We start from the raw sequence: 22,649 nt of genomic DNA, 5'->3' as shown, positions 1-22,649 counted from the left end.
GCTTCCTGGAAGCCTGGCTCCAAATGTGTCGTATCCCTGACCTGAGGGACCATGTTTCCAAAGGCCTATGGTGACATAAACAGAAACCGGTTGTAGTTTTTGCATTCCATGTGCTGACTTTACTTTTAAAGGCCACCTTTGTGTAAAATTACAATTGCACCCAACTGTGATGTGTATCTACATAGGGGAACCCCGTGATAACCCCCCTAAGAAGAGGTAGAGGACTGATGGAAAGGCATAGTTTTGAGAATCCACACCCAAGGAACAGTGGCTTCTTTGCTATGTGAACGGGCAGGCTCTCCAGGGAGTATGGTGGGCTGTGGAGGGAAGTGGAGGACAAGAGAGAACAAGAAAAACTAGAGACTCAGGCAGTGGAGCCAGGCTAAGGGTGAGTCATGGCAAGGTCCCACCCAGATCACATTCACTCCTGGAGGGAGCATGCCCTTTGTGATAGGCCCTTTCAGGAAGTGAACTAGCAGAGGATCCATATTACAGGGTCAAGACTCTGAGTGTGGCCAAGGTCAGGACTCAGCATAGGATTGTGATCAGGCTAATATATGGTCATGGCCAGGCCTCAGGGTGTGACCACAGTATTGTCCTATTTGGGGACCAGGGTCACCAGAATGAGTGTTCAGTGTTGGGCTGAGGTCAGAGTTAGGCCTGTGGTAAGGGGTGGAACTGGACAAAAGTCGTAGCCACAGTCTTTAGGATTTGAGGTGCAGTCACTAGGCCGCCCTTTGGCCAGACCTCCCACTCTGGGCACCACTGGTGTTTGGAGCTCAGTGGTTGTGCAAGGTGCTGGCACTGCAGGTGTTAGGCAGATCTTGACCTGCGCCTACTAGAGCCATCCAGTGCCCCTGGGCTGAGACAATCAGAGCGGTCTCCAGACACTCATATGAAGAGAGAAGGCTTGCTCCATTCAAGAGCCACCACCCTTAGAGTATTCATTTCATATCAAACACGATCGACAAACATTTACACACCTGTAAATATTTGGGGAATGACTGTTCTAACTGGTGCTGGGTGCCCGTGCCTCCAAGTACTGAGATAGATAAGCAAAGTCTCCAGGGGCAGCCATCCCAGTGGGTGGGAGCAGACAGCCATACAAGGACACAACCAAGCTGTGGGCACTTATAGCATTCCCTGGGTTGGCAGACCTGTGGCAGGAGGGGATGTTCCAAGTGAAAGTTCTAGACAGACAGAAGGAAAGCATCCTGGGGTGGATACCCTCACCCTGTGTGACCTTGAGCAGGATCTTGCCTCTCTCTCTCTGAGCCACAGGCTCTTTACTGCCCAAGGAGTGAATTTCCAGTGAAAGGGGGCCATCCCGGAATGCTAGAGAGTCAGGCAAGGGAGACAACAGAGGGACTGGGGCTGGAAGTAGAGCCCACGGGCTAGTCTATGGTTACAGCATATGGTCCAGGCACGTGGGGGCTTGGGATGGTTCCCTGAGGCTAGAGGGGAATACTTTGCACTCTCCTCTGTCTTAAATGCCAGGAACCTTTAGGGTGAAGGTGTAATCAGGGATCTATCATCAAGGATGAGAGATCATCAGAGAGCAGGACACCGTCCCTGGTTGTGGGCATGTAGATGGTGACCGTGACTGGCATTTCTAACCGATGGCACCTTGCCAGCACAATAGCGTGCCCAACAGTGTCACCAAGCGAGCCTGGCAGAAAGATGGGGAATGTAGGTGAGCCTCAGGTGAGATAAAGAAAAAAAAAAAACAGAGACCACGAATCACCCCAAAGCCAAGAGCAACAGGAAGCACTGAACACTGAGATCTGTGATCAGAGTGGCCTGGGGGAAGACCAGGCAATAAGATCTGTGGCCACTGCTAACAGAGAGGCAACTGCTGCCACTACAACCCATCAGTGAGGCTGCCACAGGGAGAGATGGCCTGACCTCTATCTCTCCCCACATTGTTCTGGTAAGCCAAAAGTGAGTCTGGGGAGAGCAGAACATATCCAGTGGTAGCCTGCCTCCCTACTCCTTTTTTCCCTTGGGAAAGCTCATGGAAGCCCTGTTTCCCGACTCTCTTCTTGTAGCTAAAGTTCCAAGCGAGCGGGGTGGGGGAGGGGGAGGAGGTGGGGTGGGAGGGCTAGAGAGGATTAATCATGAACTTATGTTAGGACCCATATCTAAGAAAGATGACCTCAGAAGAGCCCCTATTTAGTGGCAACTTCTAGCAGCCGGTCATTGTCATTTGCAGCAGTCAGCTGCTACTGTTGTCTGCTGCCTTTCAATTCAGGCCTGTCTCCTCAGGGGGCACAGGCCCCAGAAAGGCAATAAAGGCGACACTGCTTTGATGCGGAGCACTGGGGCCCTAAGGTTGCACCGTTGTCCTTGGCCAAATGGTTAGGGGAATGGAGAAGCTCAAAGTAATGTTTCAGAACTGGCCTCGCTTCCCTGAGCAGGGCAGGGGCAGTGGTGGGTGCCTTAGGACTTCCAGCCCTTGTTCTGTGGGTGCCTAAGAAAGGGCTTCTAGCAAAGACTGCGGCCCCACCCTGGAAAGGCAGTGCCCTCCAGAGCCAGAAAGGACTGCGAAGGCAGTGGGAGGGGTGGTGTGAGAGATCAGATTGGAATGGGCTGGGCCTTGGGCTTTCACTGGCTCCAGGGGACTTGTCACTGTTGACTGTGGATAGCAGAGCCTCCCCTGCCAGCTGAGACCATATAAAGCCTCTGGAGGCACACTCCCAGGTGCTCACTGCAACCATGAAGACTGTCCTCTTTCTCCTGTTGGCCACCTACTTAGCCCTGCATCCAGGTAAGCTTCAGACAGCCACAGGGCAGGGCTCGGAAAGGAGTGATGGAGAAATGTCAAAGGGTAGATGGATTAGGAGAAGGGAAGGGGAGAGAGAAGACTGAGGAAGCCAAAGCCGTTTTGTGGTAAGAACTCTTACTAGTGTCCTGTGAGAGGCAGGCTAGGAGGGACTGAAGGGCTTCTGGAAGGAAAGGCTACCGAGAGACAGACACACAAGGCTATAGGGCCTTAGTCATGGAGGCCCAGGAGTCAAACGTCTTAAGCCAAGAAGTGTCACAGAGGGAGGGGGAGAAACGTACCAGGACAGGGTCCTCAGGATGTTTTGAAAGGGGACTCACTGGTCCATCCCTGGCTACTTTTGCCTACAGTGTGAGAGTCTACTAGGATAGGCAGTCTGTGATCATCTAGTGTGCTGGATCAAGTGATCCCAGAAAGGTCACTATACTCCTAGAGCCTCAGCTTCCTGTTTCAGACAAGGAAAAAAAAAAAAAAGAATGTCCCCAAGGCCACTGGAGACCTAAGCAGGACAAAGCTTGTAGCCAGTGAAGTCAGATGTTAAGCACCTATTCCTACAGAGGTGACTTTAACGCCAGGTTTGCCATCTTTTGAAAAGAGAAGGTAACCCACATGCCCTGACATCTGGAGCTACTTGCCCTAAGCACAGAGAGGACTTCCTCAGGGGCCCTACCATTGCCACACAGTATAGTGGAGGCATCGGAGGGCTGAGAGGCAAGCTGGGCTCAGAGGACAGACAGGTGGACTTCAGAGCCTAGTAGCATGAGGAAGTCGTACGTCCCTCCAGCCTAGTGCCCAGTGGGGCTTTCTCCAGGTGTGACCAGTCACTAGGCCTCTTGCCCCTCTCAGGGATCACAGGTACATAATAAAGCTCTGAATTCCTGAATAGTGAATAACAGAGGAAAGTGTGGGTTTTGGGTGACCAAAGCAGGGTAGGCTGGCACAGAGCCTTTGTAAAGTGTATCAGACGATTTTTGGACTTCTGTCTCCTTTATGCTTCAGCAGTCTGGAGGGGACTGAACTGTTTCTCTCCACTCTGTGTCGGGGGTTGGGAAGGCCTGGTATGTGTCTCTTGAGGTGCAGCCGGCCAGCCTCTGAGCCTCAGCCCTCCGGCCTCACCCACAGGTGCCGCTCTGCAGTGCTATTCATGCACTGCTCAGGTGAGCAACAGAGACTGCCTGAATGTACAGAACTGCAGCCAGGACCAGACCAGCTGTTTTACATCGCGTGTCCGTGAGTGCTCTGCCGCCCACCACTGTCCTCACAGCCTGCTGCCCTGCCCTGCAGCCTCCCTCCCCACTCCAGCTTGACAGCGAAGAAACTAGACCTTGCCCACTCATTCACCAAACACCTCTGGTCTCCGTGGGGGTGGGTCTATAAATTTAGCATGCTAGGGAAGGGGCCCTGAGCCAGAGGCAGAGAGGTGACTATCAAGACCTGGCTTTAATCCCGAGGGTCACTCTATCTTCCCAGAGGCCATTGGACTCGTGAGACTTATCAGTAAGGGCTGCAGCTCAAAGTGTGAGGATGACTCGGAGAACTACTATGTGGGCAAGAAGAATATCACGTGCTGCTACTCCGACCTGTGCAATGTCAACGGGGCCCACACCCTGAAGCCTCCCACCACCCTGGGGCTGCTGACTGTTCTCTGCAGCCTGCTGCTGTGGGGCTCCAGCCATCTGTAGGCTCTAGGAGAGCCCTACTATATAGCCCTACTGTGTGGGGATGAGCTGCACTCCTCCCCCACCCCCCACACACAATCACCTAACTCCCACACAGTGCTGGCCTTCACACACACACACACACACACACACACACTCACACACACACCTCCAGCAGGGGCCTCTCTCCTCTCTGCTGTTATTTCTACAGCTAGTGCTTTGCTCACCCCACCCCATCAGCACCGTGCCCTACCAGTTCTGACCAGATGCTTCTGCTGCAGGACTCCCTTGTCACCCTGCTCTCCAGGACCTGAGCCAGTCTGCACAGCAGCACCTGGGGAGGGCCTGATAAAGGCTGAGATGAGATGGACTGAACAGAAATGAAGCTGGGAGGTGGGTGTGAGGTACCAGGAGTCCTAGGAGATGATGCCTGGTGGGGGACATGCTCTACGTTTATAGAGCCCTGGGGTGCAATAGTCCTGTAATAAATACCTGTTGGGTAAGTGAAGAGAGCCTCTGTCCTTAAGCAGCCCATGAGGAGTCTGGTCCCCACCTGGGAAGTATCTATAGGGGTCTGGACATGTCACTGACCTTAGGGGTTAGAGCCCTGGTCTTGGTAGGAGCACAGGTGTGGCACCTGGCAGGAGGCAGGACTGCCTACCTCAAGCCACCCAGCACTTGCTGTACAGACTCAGGCACATTGGCAAGCTTCTCAGAGCCCCAGGTGCTTCTTCTGCCGCCCTCTCTGTGTAAGGGTGAGCCCAGACCTTCCATGAATAAGAGGATCCCCTGGGAAAGAGAGCATTCTGCAGCAACCTTCAGCCTCAGCGAATCTACTCTAGAAAAGTTTGGTCTAGCTGGGCATGATGGTGCTCGCCTTTAATCCCAGAACTTGAGAGGCAGAGGCAGGCAAACCTCTGTGCTTTTGAGGCTAACTTGGTCTACATAGGAGTTCCAGGCCAGCCAGAGCTACATAGACCCTGTCTCAAAACAAAATCAAAGAAACAAAACCCCTTTGATTTACTAGTTGCATGTGGCAAGCACATAGGAAATATGAACTTAAACGGAGCAGGCAGTCAGCTACCCCACCCCACCCTGCACGCCCCACCAGCCCACACCCCACCAGCCCACGCTCCTGAACTCTTTCTGCTGAGTCTGTGTCCGTGCAGTTAGAAGCTTGGGAAGGACTGTCTACAGGAGGACATGCCCACACTTCCCACCCCTGGGAAAACCCTTTTGAAGGAAGCCTGTATTACACCTGGAAATAGTCTGTACCCTGAGTGGGAACCTGTATCTTTACAGCTATCTTTACAGCTGACCCCCGCCCCCATCAGTGTTGAGATAGCATGAGGAAGTCAAGATGTCTCTCCCCACCTCCCTCCAGCCTAGTGTACAGTGGTTTTTTTCCAGGTGAGAGCAGTCGCTAGGACCTCTAACCCCCTCTCTCGGGGATCACAGGCACTTAAAGCTTTAAATTCCTGACCAGTGAGTAACAGCACAAACTGGGCTTTGAGTGCCCAAGAGGAAGAGGCATGAGGACAGAGGATCAGTGAAGGGCTCAGTTATGTACTGAGCCAGAGGTCAGAACCTGAGTTCCAGAGTCCAGTGGTGGTAGCAGGATCCCATTGGCCAGTAGCACAGCCGTCATGCTGAAGGTGAGCCTGGCCAGAGGCTCCAGGGCTCTCAGATGTCCTCAGCCTTTGTGTATGACCTCAAGTAGGAGGCGTCCCTCTCAACCCTAGGGGAAAGTGAACATGTAGGGGTGGTACAGTTTTCCTAGGCTGTTATCTGGATGACCCTGAGCGTCAACTTCCCTCTTTCCCTCCAGCCCTCCCCAACAAGCTGCCTCCTTCCTCACCCACAAACAAGCCTAGCTTGCCTGGGGCTGAGTCCAGGCTCTGGGAGGCCCTGTGTCTTCAGGAGGTCATTGAAGATCTAGGGGTCTTCCAGGAGAATGTCACGTCTACTAGAAACATGATGCAGGACCTGGGTCCAACAGCAGCCATGGTGGGGAGGGGTGTGCTCTGGGTAGTCCTTCTGGTGGTACATCTAGGGAACCTTCTGGAGATAATGGACGACAGGACACAGTTTGCAGGACCCTGCTTGGTTCCAAGCGCTGCTCCTGGCATACCACATCCAGCAGCTTGGTGGCGCTCTCCTTAGCACTCCTGCTCACCCCAGACCCACCCCACCATGGCGTCTGCAGGACAGCAGGCTCAGAGAAATATGGGAAATACGGGAGTATTCAGTTTCTTAACACAAGAGCTAGGAGAACAAAGGAAAGAGGATGTCAGAACTGGCTCGCACGGAAGGCCATCCTCCCTTGGTAGACTCAGCCCACCAGAGGCCACACATCAGCTTCCCTTTAGCCAAGTCTCTTTCTCCCTGTGGTTTGTGCCCACAAGGTGCTGCAGGTCAAGAGTGCCCAGGGGCAGAGAGACAAAGAGCCTTCATGCCCTACCCTGGAGACTTCCTTGCAATGAATTATTAGAGTTAGGGTGAGGGAAATAAAAAGCAGAAGGTGCCCCGAAAAGTAAGGGGCCCCTGGATGACGTGATCAAGCCTATGTCCTAGAATGGGTTTCTAACTCCCTCACAGTTTCAGCCACCAGTATAGCACCACTCATCTAGTGGGGCGGAGTCATGGGAGGATGGGGTGGGACCAGAGTTGGGAGGGGCCGGGTCAAGGGTCTATCATCCTACTGGAACCTGCACTGTCATCCTGTGCCTGTGTTCTCCCCGTAGCCAAAATGAATTGCTGACCTGCCTCTAGGGCAGACACAGGAGTCCTCAAAGAGCCAAAGGTCCCTGAGCAAAGCTTCTGCAGCTAGCATTCCTGTTCATCCCCTGCTGGCAGGGGAAGAGGCGTATTGAGCAATCCTTGGCACTGTATTGCCTTCTTCTGCAGACACTGCGGTCAGTTAGGACAACCAGACCCTGCAGTCAGGGTTCAGCTGTCAGACAGACATGCATTACTTATGCATGAAACTTCAGCGAGGTGTGCCCAAGTCCCTTCGGGAGGACTCTGGCAATGTTGTCCAGGCTGGGGTACGGGAGAAGAGATCCAGAGCAAAGTGAACAGTGTGTAGAGGCACCGAGAGCAGCCAATAGAAAGGCTGGGAATGAAGCACGGTGACAGGAACAGAGGAGACCATGGAGGTGGGTGCTCATTCACATCCTTCCGTGTCTCAAAGGCCTGGCTACCAGTGGGCGGGTCTCTACCCTGGAGGCAAGAGACAGGGTGGACACAGTAGGTGACAGAAAACACATTCTCTGAGCAATGGGCTTAGTGAGCATTACTTAGTCTCTTCCTTCCGAGGAGCTGCCCCTCCCTAAGCTAGAGTGCGGACTAGGACAAGGTGAGTGTTGTTACAAGTGTAACCAATTTGTGAGCAAGGCTCTTCCAGTGCTTTGGAGCTACCCTGATAAGCAGTGAATTCCCTGTCTCTCCGTACTATCCAAGACCCCAGGCACTCACTTTGCCATAGTTCCTGGCTTTAGAAGCAAAACGGAAAAAGACCTGTGTTCTGGTCAGTGACCACAGCGGACCCACCCAGCCCAGCATGGGACAGTGGAATGATGCTGACCAGGGTACCTGGAGGGTCATCAGCCTATCCATCCCTGGGTTCCCTACCAGTCACTTGCACACAGGATTATTGCAGAGTCCTGGAGCGGAGAGCCAGCCCAACCTTGGGACGTACCCCTACTCTGAAGGAAAGGGACTGACATTCCACAAACCATGGCCTGCACCTTTAGACCGGTTGATAATGTCGATTACATTCATCGCAACCCTCTTCGTGCCCAACTTCTCCACCATCTTGAATGTTACTTGCATTAAAAGAGGTAAAGGGTGAGGATTATTGGGGTGCACTTGGGATGATCAAGATTTTTGGCGGGTGGGGACAAGTAACGTGGATGCAGACTGGGACTGAAAGACTAAGAACTCCCCAGGGGCCTTGCGGAAGTGGGATGTCTGGATAGGCTCAAAGCATCCTGGCAAAGTTCCTCAGCTGTTCCGCGGAAGTTCTGGAATTCTTTGGCTATGCTCATCTGAGCTACTGGATCACCTGCAGGGCCGAACGCGGTAGCCAGATGGCGCTGTACTGCTCCGCGCGTCCCGCCGTGCCCTGCCCCGCCCCGAGAAAAGCGAAAGCCGCTCACGCAGAGGACCCAGGATAGACCATCGAGGACGCGCGCAGGGGGAACCAGCATCTGTGCGCGCGACTCTAGCTCACGGCGCCGTTGCCTCAAGCTCGCCTCCCCCTCGGACTGCTGGGAGAGGTGGTGCACTCCGGTCCTCGTTGCTCCCAGGCTCCTGGGCCGGCCTGCAGCAGGCACCTGCGCAGCGGGCTCCTGGGAACCAGGCGCCCGCTGCCAAGATGCTGGAGCTGTTGGTGGCATCTCTAGCCCTGGGGCTCGCCTTCTTTGCGCTGCTGGATGGCTGGTACCTGGTGCGCGTGCCGTGTGCCGTTCTGCGTGCACGCTTGCTTCAGCCGCGGGTCCGCGACTTGTTGGCGGAGCAGCGGTATGCCGGCCGGGTGCTGCCGTCGGACCTGGACCTGCTGCTGCACATGAACAATGCGCGCTACCTGCGCGAGGCGGATGTGGCGCGCGCCGCGCACCTGACCCGCTGCGGTGTGCTGGGGGCGCTGCGCGACTTGAGCGCGCACACGGTGCTGGCCGCCTCGTGCGCGCGCTATCGCCGCTCGCTGCGCCTGTTTGAGCCGTTCGAGGTACACACGCGACTGCTAGGCTGGGACGACCGCGCCTTCTACCTGGAGGCGCGCTTTGTCAGCCTACGCGATGGTTTCGTGTGCGCCTTGCTGCGTTTCCGGCAGCATGTGCTGGGCACCTCGCCGGATCGAGTAGTACAGCACTTGTGCAAGCGCAGGGTGAGCATCCCCATCCCGATGCCCTGGCCCTGTTTGGCTCCCAGCCCTCTCCCGAGAGGAAGACACCTTTGAAGTTCTGGGGCTGTTCTTATGTCAGAACACGTTTGCACTTTTCTTCTGTGTCCATGGAGTTGCCCTTCTTGGGGTCCCCAGCATCTGTGATCCAAGGCTTTACAGTTCAGGCCTAGCCAGTTTTGAATCTACTCCCAACCACAGAGTTTCTCCTCTCTCCCTGTCTTCTAGAACTGAGATGTTCAGAGCAGCTATCTCTGTTAGGAGTCTGTGTCCTAGTTCTGTGTGTTCTACATTGCTGAGTCACCATCTCTGGTCTTTGGTTTTGAGTATGGGATAAAAGGATGTCAATTAGAAGCAGTGCTGGGAATTCTAGTGGACCCGAGACCCTCTTTGACACAGCTTGCAGCAATGAGGACTGTGGTTGGACGACCTCAAGGGACCACAAGCCTTGTGTCTTTCCAACGTTGGAGGGAGGGGAACCCTGTGTCTGCTGGGACCCAAGGCCCCTCCCTGGGGTCCACTCCTCCAGCACGGTGGCAGAGATAGCTCCTGCAGTATAGCAACTGTGACCTTGGAGACAGCCAGAGTAGTGATGGTTGCCAAGGCAGGCTCCTGAAAAGTACCAGGGCATGCCCCACCCTATTGTTCCCACCTGTCTTAGACAAGTGCCTTCTCTAGAATATAGGAATGGCCTTTCATCAGTGCTTAGGGGCTATGTCTGAAGGGAAACACGGGTTCAGAGTGAGGGCGGCCATTCATCTAGTCCTCACAGCAGTTGGTGGCAGACAAGGCTCTCCCTTGTTTTCTCTCTTTATCCAGTCATGAACTCCTATGGGCTGGTTGGTACTGGCTGGGAAAGTGCCTGTAAGAGATGAGGGGACCGGAGGTGCAGCCACAGCATGACAGTGAGGAGGAGGTGAACTGAAACACCCTGGCAACTCAGCTCAACTGGAGGACACGGGCTGGCTGGGAGTTTCCGTGGTTACTGGCCTATCTATATCTTGGGTCCCAGGCAGAGGCAGATATAGTCCAAGACCGGCCAAGTCTGGGGTAGGGTTCTGTAAGCTGAGGAACTATTCTGGGGCCATGGGCCAGGATGAGGTATCTTTGACAGTAAATTGTGCTCAGAAAGGGCCCAGACCATAGGCCAGCAGTTCCTAGCTGCTGTGTAGCACTCACTGTGAGAAGAGCGCATCTATCCAGCCTCTTCTCTCACTCCTCAGGCCTCAGAACCCATCTGCAAGGACTGCCAGGCAGCTGCTTTGTCTGGCACGCTCCTGGGGCAGCACCTCCATGCCTGCATCCTGCATGGCCTGTCACCCAGCCAACCTCACAGGCTTTTGCCTGGTTCTAGAGACAGACACTTCAAGCGTGGTCCTGCTGGTAAGGCCTGGCAGAAGTAGATGGGGTAGAAAGAGCTAGGAAGGGGAAAATAGGTTAAAAGGGATTGGGAAAGCCCTGGACAGATGTCATACTTTGGGTGAGGTTTCTGCAAGGTCACAGACCAGGGTATGCAATAAAGCAGAGGTCCAGAGGCGGGAGGGCAGCAGCCTGGCTGCCTGCCCCTTTTCTGTGCCTCTCAATGCAGAGCAGCAGCTGGCTCTCTGGAGCCTCAGCTTCCTGTCTCCCTGCAGGTGGAACCCCCTGAGCTGCCAGAAGACTTGAAGCATTGGATCACCTACAATGAGACCAGCAGCCAGCTGCTCCGTGCTGAGAGTGGCCTCGGTGACAGAAAGGACCAGTGACTGCCACATCTGCACCCTCCCTGCCCTGCCTGTCAGCCACTCCATTCCACGGAATGGACCACCTGGGGTGCGCTCCTAACCAGAATGGCCTTGGACAAGCCTGGCTTTTTTCTTTCTTTCTTTCTTTCTTTCTTTCTTTCTTTCTTTTCTTTTTTTTTTTAAACCCGCTTGACACTCCCCTGTGCTTGCCCCATTTGGGGCAGCTGGTGGGGTGGACATTGTTGTTCCCGGCCCAGCTCTGCCTCCTGGGTCCCTATAGCAAGACTGTTCTGGTGTACCCAGATGCACAGGATCCTGGAGTAGAAGGGCCAGCAGAACCCAAAGTCAGGGCTGCTTATGGCTAAGCAGGCCAGAGTAGTCCTGGGTGTGGATGGGGCCTGCAGTTTACTCAGGGACAGTGGACCAGCTGAAGGGTCACTTTATAGCAGGGAAGCTAGGCCAGAACCAGCCCAAGGGCCCCTGAGAACACAGAAGGGCAAGTGAACACTGGTCGTTGACTAAGATTCTGGTGATACCCACCACCCTTAAGAGGATAAACCCTGTCTAGGCAGGTCACCAAGGCAAGGAGCCCTGGCGTAGGGGGTCCCATGACTATGCCTAGCACCTGTCCTGTCAGCTCAGGGAGAGGCCAGCTGCTTGAAGCTAGGAACTGTCTCCTTGCTACCTCTCTGGGAAACACACCTGGAGCCAGAGCCAAGAGCTTCAGTGATGCCCTGACCCCCTCCTGCACCCCCACTCTCACCCCCACCTCCACCCCCACCCCCACGCTGCTATGCTTGCCTTAGTGCTATCAAGGGGAAAGCTGCAATCCGTTTTATTTAAAGAAAGCACAAGATTAAAAGAGTTCTCAAGGCATGTATGCCGGGGAGGTTTCTCATTTCCACAGCCCTGCCACCCCTGCACAGACCTACCCACTCCCTGGATTTGTCTTCGGGAGGAACACAGATGTCATCGTATGCCCCAGGCTTGTGGGCGCCTTTGCACTTAGGGCTAAGCTTGATGAATCATGGGATTGAAGCAAAGAGTGAGCAGCTGGCTAGAGCCCCAGCTGGCCTTCCTACCTTGATCCCCTCCTTGTCCACCCGGAGCCTATGAACATTGCAGCCCTGTTCGCGGCCACCTGGCCTATCTTTTCTGTTTCTTTCCTTAGAGTCCCAGGAGGGGCCTAGGAAGTGAGGAAGAAAGTGGGGTACAGGCAACACCCGGCTTTTCATCCCTTTTGTGGTGGGCAGAGAGACTGGGATCCTCTGGACTTGGAGCAGGTGTTTTATGGGGATGAGGAAGATCTGTGCTCCACACAGCACAGTGCATAGGCCTGAGGGCCTGGGGGGGGAGGGGCAAGGGTGGAGAGGTTGCACAGCTAGCCAATAGTGTGTAGCTGGGAAGACCTGTCCCATACCTCTGCCCTCCCCACCTCCAGCTCTACCCTGCCCTGAACCGATAGGCACGTGGGTAGCTATTCAGTGTCTTAATTTCAGGGGATTTGGAAGAGTTTTTCCTTTTCAGGGTTTATTAGAGTAGAGGGCAGGAGATGGGCAGTATTAAAGAGTATTAAAGGATAACCTGGAGGGTGGGGGTCCTTGGGAGGTTTGGCTGGATCATTAGCAGGTATTGAGTGCTGCCGGACAGTCCCACTGGGACTCCAGATAGGAAGTGGTAGGAACAAGGTGGAGCTTCTGTGCCTGACTGAGCAGCTGCCACCAGCCTGCCACATTGCCTGCCACATTGCCTGGACATAGAGTTCCCTGCTTAATAATCTAGATGTGTAGTTGTGTAGATATGTTCATAGGTGTGTAGCTTCAAGGTCAACCGTGGGGCCAGGGCTTTTTCGGATCCCTGTTGGCACTGGGGACCAGGTAGCTGAGCCTAGCTTGTGGCTCTTCTAAGCTAGCCCCTTTGGGTGCTAAGCCATAGCTCTCCTGCCTCCCCATGGACTCAGGACCAGACCTGACAGGGTTCTCCCATTCCTACCTCTCTGTCTCAAGACACCCAAGGTAGTAGTACCCCAGCTGCTCCACTGGGGGGTGATACCTGTTCAGTGAACCAGTAGCCCTGGTCTCTTGCCTCCAAATCCTGAGTTCTCTCTGAAATTCAGCCACAATGTAGGGGAATGGCCCCAAGAGGGGACCTTCTAGTATGGAGTTGGCCCTAGATGTGGACCTAGCTGGTGAGACTTAGGAGACCAGGTTGGCAGGACAGGAAATTGTGGGGGAGATGTTTCACACACCTCTCAGGGGTCCTGAGGTATCCTACATTGTCCAGGTTACTCTCCCCCCACCCCCCATCCTTGCAGTCTCTTGGACAACCTGCTACCTTTTTCACAGTACCCAGCCCAGCAGTCCTGATTGCCAGTGGGACTCAGGGCCATGGCTTCTTAACTGGGAGAATCCAGGAAGTGTTCTGTGATACTGCATCAGTGCCTGGGGCCATTCAGGGCCCCACAGCTGCTACACACCTCACAGAGGGCAGAACCCTGTGGAAGGGACTGCCTGAGGCTACACTGGGAAAGGGAAACAGCAGCCAAAGGGCAAATGTTCCTGGGTCCTAAAGAGTTTGAGTCCCTGGCTGGAGAGTCAGCCCCTGAGTGCACTCTGTTCGCTCCATCCCCTGCCTTCAGGAGCAGCCCTGGCCACTGCCCTTGGGAGGGCTCCATGTCCAGCATGGCATTGAGTCTGTAGAAAAGTGGACATCGGCTATAGTCTCATTTGGCTCCTCTTCTGTCTCAAGGGAATGGGTAGGCCATTGTAAGAGAGATGAGGGTGACAGAGTTGTAGAAATGGACATTTCAGGGAGACTAGAGAGACTGCTGGGCTTTGTGTACTTCCCTCTGTGATCTATTGTATTCCTAGCAGATTTGGACAGACCACCCATTCACAGAAGCAATTGAATTCCAACCTCAAGTTTTTGTTCTAGGACAGGATTTAGGGTTCAGAGGGAGAATACTGAGGGTTTCCTGGTTTTAGGAACCTGCCCTGGATTGAGATGGGTAACCAGGAGGCCTCTCTCCCTCTAGGTATATATGTCTCTTCATCCGAGATATGAATTAAAAAAAAAAAAACCTTGCATAAGAATGAGGATCAGGTCCTGGAACATACCAGAATACAGCCTGTCTTCCCTGCAGGCCAGCACTTCAGGTTCCCAGTGCCCAGCAAGAACAGAGAGGCCCCTTTGCCCTTGACTTATTTTATTTTCCACGAGTTTGGTGGACAGTGAGTGACCTGAGGCCCTGTGAGCTCTGCTCACAGAGCCAAGCACGCAGAGATGACTGCAGGCAGCACCGGGCCCTGCCAGGAGAGCAGATATAGTAGGAGCGAGACTGCCTGTGTGTCTAGAGGCCTGTCACCAAGCCTGGATACCCTGAATTGCAGAGGTCACGGAAGCAACAGAAGACAGGATGGGCAACCCCAATGCCGTCAGGGTCGGTTGCCAGGCAGGAGGTGGAGCAGGAGCGGGTCACCATGGGACTGTGGTTGAAGGGGAACTCTGCAGGATGGGCAGACATCAGAGCCCAGTGTCACTGCAGCTCCTGTCTGCCTCTGCACGCCCTTCCCACAGTGTCCTGCCTTCTCAAACCCCTCCTTCAACCTACATCTTAAATCTGCCCAACCCCCACCCAGCTGTGGAACATCTATCCCTACTAGTGCCAGCCTTTGTGGAGCATGCTTACTACCTGGTCCTGAGTAGGAGCTCTAGCCTAAGGCACATTTAACATATCTGGGCAGAGCCACGGTTTCAGCCAACTGTTGCCTTCTACCTTTCCCTGCTCTCCATATCCCCAATGCCACAGTTTCAGTTCAGCTACTTGAGGGGCTATACATCTAACTGCTGGGTAGCATCTTTAAGGTGTGATACCAACAGCACCAGCAACACACACACACACACACACACACACACACACACACACACACACACACACACCATTCCTGCCCCTCTGCCTCCTAGGCTGAGCAGAAAAATGGTGGATGAAAGGGAACAGGGTGGGAGGAGGTAAACCTGACGCCAGGTGGACCCCCCCCCCCAACCCTTGCCTGAGCCCAGGCTTACCTGCTTCCACTGTCTCCAGTACAGTCTTACAGGCTGTGTCTTCCAGCTTGCACTGAGCAATATTCTTGCATGAGTTAATGGCTGTGGGCTGCTCACAGGTGTAGCACCTGAAGGCCTCACCTAGCAAGGGTTAGGGGTCACAGTCTTAACACCTAGCTCCAGGGGCCCATATTGGAGCCAGGTAGGTGAGAGAGAAAGTGACCTCCTGAGATTCTTCAAGACCCAGATGTCCAAGACAGAAGTGAACACCACATCCTCCCTTCCCCCTGGAGAACAGGCCATGACCAAAACTTCTGTCCCAGGAGCAAGTTGAGATCTAAGACCCAGGAAGCTCATCAAGGGTCCAGAGGATGGCTTGGCTACAAAGCACCTCTCTCCCATTAGAAGATGGGATGAACCAAGGCCCACAGCAGAGTCCCCCTGCTAACCTCACTCCATGCCACTCACCGTAGCCCATGCTCCAGGCTGCCAAGAGCAGCAGCCACATGGCTGAGTGAAGGGCCATTCTTCAGTGCTCAGCAGCTGGGAGCCCTGGCTGGCCTCATATTGAGGATTTATACTCAGCCTCTGGCTTTGGCTCCTGGGTGTTGGCAGGACCAGAATGACTCAGTAGGGAGGCACAGGGCTGTGGATGTGGGAGGTGGATGGGAGCCATCATCACTTCCCATCCCAGGGTGGGGTTCCTCTATGGACCTTTTGGGAACCTCTGTCTGGGACTCTTGGTCCTGCCTCTGCTGATGCACCTCCAGTACTCGACCCTATGCTCTGCTGTCCCAGGATAGCTCCAACTGAGGAAGTCTTTTAGAGCCTGGATCAACTGGCCCTTGATGAGTCTCTTGCCTCAGCTATGTGAATGAATCCAATAGGCCAGATCGCCTGGTCCTGAGAACCGCTGAGGCCCAGGTGCAAGGCTGCCTCAGATCTGTCTTACAGAGAACCTCACAGAAACTGTATCACCATCTGCCTAAGATAGATCTACTGTATATCCAGTTGTACCCACAAAGTAGAGGCTGAGCCAGTGTAGAAAGGAAGGGGTGCCTAATGAGGTATAGGTGCTGTGAGGGTGGAGGTGGATATAGGGTCTTAGACTGGCCCCTCCACATCCACTGCCAGTCCCCTGACCACTGATGAATGGCTTTTAGACCAAGCTTCAGCTTCTTGGCTTTAGTCCTGACAGCAAGACTACCTACTCTCCTGACCTGATAGTCTCTTCTGGTTTCCTGTGCTTCTTCCTGTCTGGGCCTTTCATGTTATGGGCGCATTGGCTGTTTTCTTATGCCATAAGGACTATCTAGGCCTTCGTCTTCCATAACCCTCTCCAGTTGAGGTCTCTTTGGTTTGTGTTTTGTTTTGTTGTTGTTCTCCAAGGTTCTAATGAGTGGCCCTATGGATGGATATGGGGGTAGGAAGATGGAGGAAGGAAGGGAGGGAGGGAGGAGGGACAGAGAATAGAAAGATAGGTGGGTGGATGGATGAACAGATGATGGGTGGATGGGTGGGGGATTGATGATGACAAGTGGATAGATGGATACAGGATAGATGGACGATTGACTGCATAGATGGATAGATAATACTTGGCTTTAACAAGTGACAATAGGTGAGTGGTTGGCAGCTTGCATGTGTGTCCACCCCTTACAGACTCTTACAGCAGAATTACAGCCTGCAGTGGAGAAGGAGCTCTGGTCTAGGCACCTAGAAGGCCTGCATTTTTCTCCTGGCCTTACCGCTCTTTCTATGAGTGGCCTTGGGATAGCCCCCTTTTCCTTCCAGACCTTGACTTCCTGTTTATGGATTGCTAGGGCAGAAGTGACCTGGCACTGCAGGGTGAAGCCAGTTGTACAAGGTTTGTATAAAAGTAGAGAGAAGGTGTGGCTTACAGAGGGAGGCACTACAGTTCCTACAAGTAAAATAGTGGGGCCACTCATCCCTGGGGCTCTGTCCACAGACCACACCCAGAGGTTGGGAGAGGAGCCAGGGAAAGTCTGGTTCTGGAGACTGGGAGACTGAGCCTACTCATGGCCTGCTGGATGACCCAGGCCTGTTCACCAGGCACTCACTCAAGAATCTCTTTCATCTGTAAACAGGGCAGATGAGCATCTACTGTACCGCGCTCAGCAAAAATGGGTCTTTATGGCCCTGTAAGGCCCTTTGGAGAGAAGTGCAAGTGAACTTGGATCCCAGGGCTGGGGAAGGAGTGTTCATGAGCAATGCGGGCTTGTATACTAAGGACAGGAGACACTGACAGGAGGCTGACCCAAGGCTGCCTGAAGGGGCTACTTGTCCTGGCTCTAGAAAGGAGGGATGACCTCACAGGTCAGTGGTGGCAGAGGAGGTGCTGGGTGGAGCAGCAGACAGGGAGAGGGCACACAGCATCCTCATGGGCGACCATGCCCTCTTCTGGCCCCTGATTGGTAAGGCCGGGAAGGCAGCACTGCTGGGCAGGGCAGAATTTATGCCCTTGTTTGGCAGCTTCTTCGTGTAAGTCCACACCCTTGCCACTGGTCCCAGGTGTGGAACAAGGAGACCAGGTTTGAACCCAGCACAAGATAACATGCGTGACTTGGAGGGCTAGCTCCATTCTCTGAGCCTGGGACAGGGCTTCTCCGTGGACTTGAGTGCTGAAGGTGCTGTGCTGTGGCCCTGGGACAATCATTTCTCCTCTCTAAGTCAGTCTAATCTTTAAATTGCAGTGATGACGGTCCCAGCCCTTGAGGTTACTGGGATGCTGAAATGAAGGGATGCGTGTAAAACTTGCGCAGGCCAGGCAAGACTGTCTGCAGAAACCAACAGAGTCTCTGACAAGATTCCCTCAAATCATCTCTCTTGTCAGCTGCCCTGACCAGGACCCCTTAGGTCCCTCTCCAGGTCCAGCCAGGCATCCGAGGCAATCACCAGCTTTTATGCAAGATGGAGTTTTGGCCTCTGCTTGTTCCCTCCCATCCAGCTGGCTACTGTCCAGCCGTAGCTGTCTGCCAGATCACCCTGTCTGTTTCTGGGAGTCCTCCTCCTCCTTGGCCATATCCTTTACCTTCCACTGAAAGGCACCTGCCAAAATGCAAATCGCACCACATGCCTCTCTTCTCAGAAACGTCCTCTGGATTTCTGGTGCCTACCGGACAGAACACCCCACCCACCCCTTGGTACCTGATGCTCACCTGCCCTTCCTGACTCCTGCTGGGGCATCAGCTTTGCAAGTGAAGGAGCATCTTCCCATTTCTCTAAGTCCCTTTCTATTCCCACCCCAGACCTGGCCATGCTGACTGTTGAGAGCATTTGTTGGAGGATAGAGGGCAGAATGGAAAGGAGATGGGTGCATAGGCAGATAATAGAAAAGAAACGAGAGGATAGACAGATGGATGGAAGATGAAAATGGTAGGTGGAAAGGTGTAGTGATGGGTGGATAAACAAATGGTTGAATGGAGATGAATAGATGAATGAATAGATAGATTAAAGAATGGGTAGCCACCAGGCCAATGGAGGCACTTAGAAAGCAGAGGCAGAAGGGTCAAGAGTTCAAGGTTATCTTCAGCTACATAGTGAATTTGAAACCATCCTGGTCTGTATGAAACCCCTGCCTCAGAAAATGGATGAAGAGGCATCTAGGTAAAGATTAGCACAGGAAACCATCAACCCGGGAAAGTGTCAGCTGAAGACTCTCCTTTGGCGATGAGGATGAGATATAGGATAGCTCTGAGAGTGCACAGGCTGCTGGCTGGTAAGGTACAGGAAATCCTCCAACTGCTGGCTACCTTGGTGGTGGATAGCAAACAGGGGTCTACATGTATCACATGTCACATCCTTGAACTACATATATGAGATGAAAACATCACACTGCATGATTGTAAGTCTTCAGTAAAAGTGGACGGTGCCCTCCACTCATGGGCACACAGACAGCACTGACTGGAGTCAGCGGGTTATATAAGAGGAGAAAGAAGGCAAGAGGCCACCACCACCGAAGACAAAGTTGGAAGGGAAATAAGAGGAGGTGGCCAGGAGGAACTGAGTGAGAAGGTTCAAGGTAATGACAGGACCATGCCCCCTGCTGACAGGTCAGAACTCAGAATTACAATCCCAAGATGTATGTACCCAAGCTAGCAGAAGAATTATAGATTTTAGTTATCCCCATTCTGGAAGTCTACCTCCTTGTTCTCCCTTCAGAGGCCTCCAGACAAAGAGCAGTAATGCTTAGGATTGGTTGTACTCTAAGACTTGTGGTGGATCTCACTAGACTGTAGGATCCCTGTCCTCAGAAGTTGGCCCACAGGAGACAAAGATGGGGACTCCCAAGTCCCAAGGACAGGGAACCTCCTAGGTCTTCAGTCTCCTCTTCTCCAGGTATGGGTGTCCTTAATGGCACTTGGTCATGGCACTCTAGCCTGGAACCAGAGGGTCAGACAAGCCGTATGCAGCCCACATAGCCTACACCTGTGGTGGAGAGAGGCCGCTTCCAGCAGGAGAGCGGAGCCTTATCCAGTGAGCTTCTCCTCTAGCCCAGCCTCTGCCCACTTACCTGGCTCCCCACAGGTCCTAAGACCTCGAAGGCAGCAATCTCCTGGTCTGCATGGGTGTCCCAAACCTGGTGACTGTCCTTGCTTATGATATGAAACTTTAGGAGACAGGAGAGACTCCCAGAGATAGGGATGAAGTCAAAGATATAGCAAGGATGCCCTCTCCCTACCCACAAGACAGATTGGTACCCAGAAAGGAGACTCAGGAGACTGATGCAGGTGGCTGTTGTACTTCTTCAAGGCATTATGGAACTGGGCTGTCAGGGACAAGGGGGCAGAGCCATGGCTTTACAGCAGGACACCCATGAGAAAGATAAATGCCAGGGCAAGGACCAGACCACCAGGACTGCCCAGACTGGGTGCCCCATCCACGTTGCATAAGTCAGAATTGCAGCAGGACACTGGCCGGGTTAGCCCAATGCCATCCACGTCAGAAGGCTCACACTTGCTGGCACAGGACTTGGTCACCGTGGAGTCCCCCAGGAAAGGAAACACTGTAGGATGCACAAAGTGTCAACTAGAAAAGCCATTCCTTTACTGTGTCTGTGCCCCAAGCCCACAGGCCAACCACTCTGGGGTCACCTATCCCACTAGCCTAGATTCCCCTTTCTCCAGGACCACTGAAGCCTGTGACATACAAGAGACACTTATGGCATCTTGAATTGGTCTCGGGGGGGGGGGGGATTTGTATGTAATATAGAATGTAAAACCCAAGTTGTAAGACAGCCAGTCCTTTACAAGGACTTCCAGAGAAACTGCAGGGACCTCCCATGATGAGGAGAGAGGGGAAAAGTGGAGGGTGATGGCCAGGACAGAAAGTCTCTTGGCAGAATTGGTGGAATGATGGTGCAGGCTGTGTGGGGACCCAGATGGTCAGGGATCAGTGGTCTGGAGGAGTTATGGCACTGGATCCCAGTTCTGTCCACCCAGATCCTACTGACCAATCTCCAGGGAGTAGAGTGTGGTCTTGCACATGGTTTCATTGACGTGGCAGGAGGTAATGGTGACACAGTTGGACACACTCACAGGATCCCGACAGGTGTAGCACTGTAAGGCCATAGCTAGGAGAAGGATGAGAGGGCAGTGAACAGACCTTCCTGTCTCAAAACCACAAAACGTCTGCAACCAATGCACAGCTCTGCCATGGAGACTTAGTCTAAGGAGACAAGGACACTAGCCAGGGACCAGATACCCACAAACCAAGCTCAAGGGAGACACCATGACCATGGAACCAGGGTCTTACAGAATGTGCCCCTTGAACAATGGGCTCAGCCTGGGGCCAGGATGAGGTCAGCTGATTTGGAATAATCATCAAAAGACACACACACATACATGCACGCACACACATATGCACGTGCACACACACACATATGCATGCACGCACACGCACACGCACACACACACACACACACAGAGAGAGAGAGAGAGAGAGAGAGAGAGAGAGAGAGAGAGAGAGAGAGAGAGAGAGAGACCTATCTGGCCCACTCAGTCTCTCCAAGAAATGTGTGGAGCAACCTGGCTTGAGCCCTCACCACCGAGCATGTAACTGGGTGAGTGTCAACATTATACAGTCACTTGTTCTCCTAAACCCCGAGTCCAGTGGTCACCACATCTCTGAACATTTCTGGGTGTCCTTTCCCCATCTACATCTCCATTGTACCCAGAGTCTCAAGCCACCTGCCACAGCATCTGAGATCTCCCCTCTTCTCCTGCTCAAAGGCTTTCACTAGTAAACATGCCAATATCCTGAGGCTCTCCACTGGCACGTAGGGCTTTGGTGCTGGCTTCTGCCCACCTGGCCAGTCCCAGGCCTACCTTCTTCCTCTCTGAAACTCCCCCATGAGGAGCTCTGTCTGAGGACAGTCCTGGGGACCTCAAACCCTGCCACTCCCATGCTCCCCCATGCTCACCAAGCTCCCCGAAGGTGCCCAATGTCAGTGCCAACAGCACCATCCAGGTACCCTGCATGGTCGAGGTGTTCGCTCAGGCCTGCCCAGTGGGGATGCTGATGCCGAAAAGCCTACAGCGGTGGTCTGACCGGTTGGCTAAGCAGATTAGAGAAGGATCAGATTTCTGGAGGGCCTGCCCTGTTTCCTCACCAACACCCCATTCCCCAGGGCACTCCTCAGGCTCCCTCGGACCCTACCCAACCCTCTCAGACTGTTTGAGCTCCACCCTTCAAAGCTGCTGTTCCACCCTTCCCAGGCTCCTTCCCCATAGGATATGGGGTGTCTTTCTTTTCGCACTGGGGACCCTTCCACACCACCCTGCAACTCCCAAGCAAGGGACTCTTCCAGAGTCCTCCTTCTGGGACAGGTCAGGGGTCTCCAGGCTGCACAGAATGGGACAATGGGACTTGGGCTCTACTGCACTCTCCCATCTATCTTAACGACCCTTCACTTTGTGGCCATCTCCAGAGCTATGGCTGGGCAGCTCTTGGATGGACTCTTTCCAAGATGACCTTGCCCCTCCCAGCTCCTCTGAAGTGGTCAGGGGGAAGGCGGGGGTGTGCCAAATTGCCACTGACAACCAGCTCAGAGTTTGCTCAAAGGCCTAAGGAACAAAGACAGAACTCGCTTGATCAACAGGAAAGTTTCTGAAGGAAGGGTGAGATGGGGAGGGCCCAGGATTGCTTTGGGGGACACTATTTCATGTTTCCTAGAGGGCCATCCACTCTGTGCTTGTCTGTACACCTTGGTCTCAAATGGCTCATAGGTTGATCTTAGGCAGGACTTTCCTGGGCCCCTCCACTGAAGGGCAAAGGGTAGGAACAGCAATTCGCAACCTGTGGATCAAGACCCCTTTGGCAATCTTCTACCTTTAAAAGGAATACCTGCATTACGATTCATAACAGTAGCAATATTACAATTATGAAGTAGCAACAAACATAATTTTATGGGTGGGGGACCCCACTACATGAGAAACTGCATTAAAGGGTCACAGCATTAGGAAGGGTGAAAACTATTGAGTTGGAGGGAAGGAAGTCTCTCTGTGTGTCTGTCTCTC

At 53.6% G+C, this 22,649-nt stretch overlaps 4 protein-coding genes across 6 annotated transcripts; 2 read left to right on the top strand and 2 right to left on the bottom strand.

The window, feature by feature from the left end:
* Window positions 1-2,616: 2,616 nt before the first annotated feature.
* Window positions 2,617-4,948, top strand: Psca (prostate stem cell antigen). The gene is made up of 3 exons (XM_028773294.1): window positions 2,617-2,767; window positions 3,905-4,012; window positions 4,253-4,948. Exons 1-3 carry the CDS (start codon window positions 2,716-2,718, stop codon window positions 4,462-4,464), a joined length of 372 nt encoding a protein of 123 aa, XP_028629127.1. The 5' UTR covers window positions 2,617-2,715; the 3' UTR covers window positions 4,465-4,948.
* Window positions 4,949-8,792: 3,844 nt separating this feature from the next.
* On the top strand, window positions 8,793-11,950 carry Them6 (thioesterase superfamily member 6). Of its 3 annotated transcripts, XM_028773257.1 has the most exons (3): window positions 8,793-9,331; window positions 10,570-10,729; window positions 10,981-11,103. In XM_028773257.1, exons 1-3 carry the CDS (start codon window positions 8,819-8,821, stop codon window positions 10,992-10,994), a joined length of 687 nt encoding a protein of 228 aa, XP_028629090.1. In that variant the 5' UTR covers window positions 8,793-8,818; the 3' UTR covers window positions 10,995-11,103. The 3 variants fall into 3 exon arrangements, with proteins under 3 accessions (XP_028629090.1, XP_028629092.1, XP_028629091.1); XM_028773259.1 differs by lacking the exon at window positions 10,570-10,729 and having other exon boundaries at window positions 8,793-9,172; window positions 10,981-11,950; XM_028773258.1 differs by lacking the exon at window positions 10,570-10,729 and having other exon boundaries at window positions 10,981-11,950.
* Window positions 11,951-14,261: 2,311 nt separating this feature from the next.
* On the bottom strand, window positions 14,262-15,668 carry Slurp1 (secreted LY6/PLAUR domain containing 1). Its single transcript, XM_028773212.1, has 3 exons — window positions 15,583-15,668; window positions 15,136-15,255; window positions 14,262-14,574 (listed from the first exon to the last, which is right to left on the bottom strand). Exons 1-3 carry the CDS (start codon window positions 15,638-15,640, stop codon window positions 14,420-14,422), a joined length of 333 nt encoding a protein of 110 aa, XP_028629045.1. The 5' UTR covers window positions 15,641-15,668; the 3' UTR covers window positions 14,262-14,419.
* Window positions 15,669-19,857: 4,189 nt separating this feature from the next.
* On the bottom strand, window positions 19,858-21,690 carry Lypd2 (LY6/PLAUR domain containing 2). Its single transcript, XM_028773213.1, has 3 exons — window positions 21,554-21,690; window positions 20,585-20,704; window positions 19,858-20,137 (listed from the first exon to the last, which is right to left on the bottom strand). The coding sequence occupies exons 1-3, from the start codon at window positions 21,609-21,611 to the stop codon at window positions 19,932-19,934; spliced, it is 384 nt and encodes a 127-aa protein (XP_028629046.1). The 5' UTR covers window positions 21,612-21,690; the 3' UTR covers window positions 19,858-19,931.
* Between the last annotated feature and the right edge of the window lie 959 nt (window positions 21,691-22,649).

Source organism: Grammomys surdaster, unplaced genomic scaffold, assembly GCF_004785775.1.
Source record: "Grammomys surdaster isolate TR1022 unplaced genomic scaffold, NIH_TR_1.0 224, whole genome shotgun sequence".
Taxonomy (NCBI): domain Eukaryota; kingdom Metazoa; phylum Chordata; class Mammalia; order Rodentia; family Muridae; genus Grammomys; species Grammomys surdaster.
Note: the sequence above shows the minus strand (reverse complement) of the source record. Positions and strands in the feature narration are given on the sequence as shown.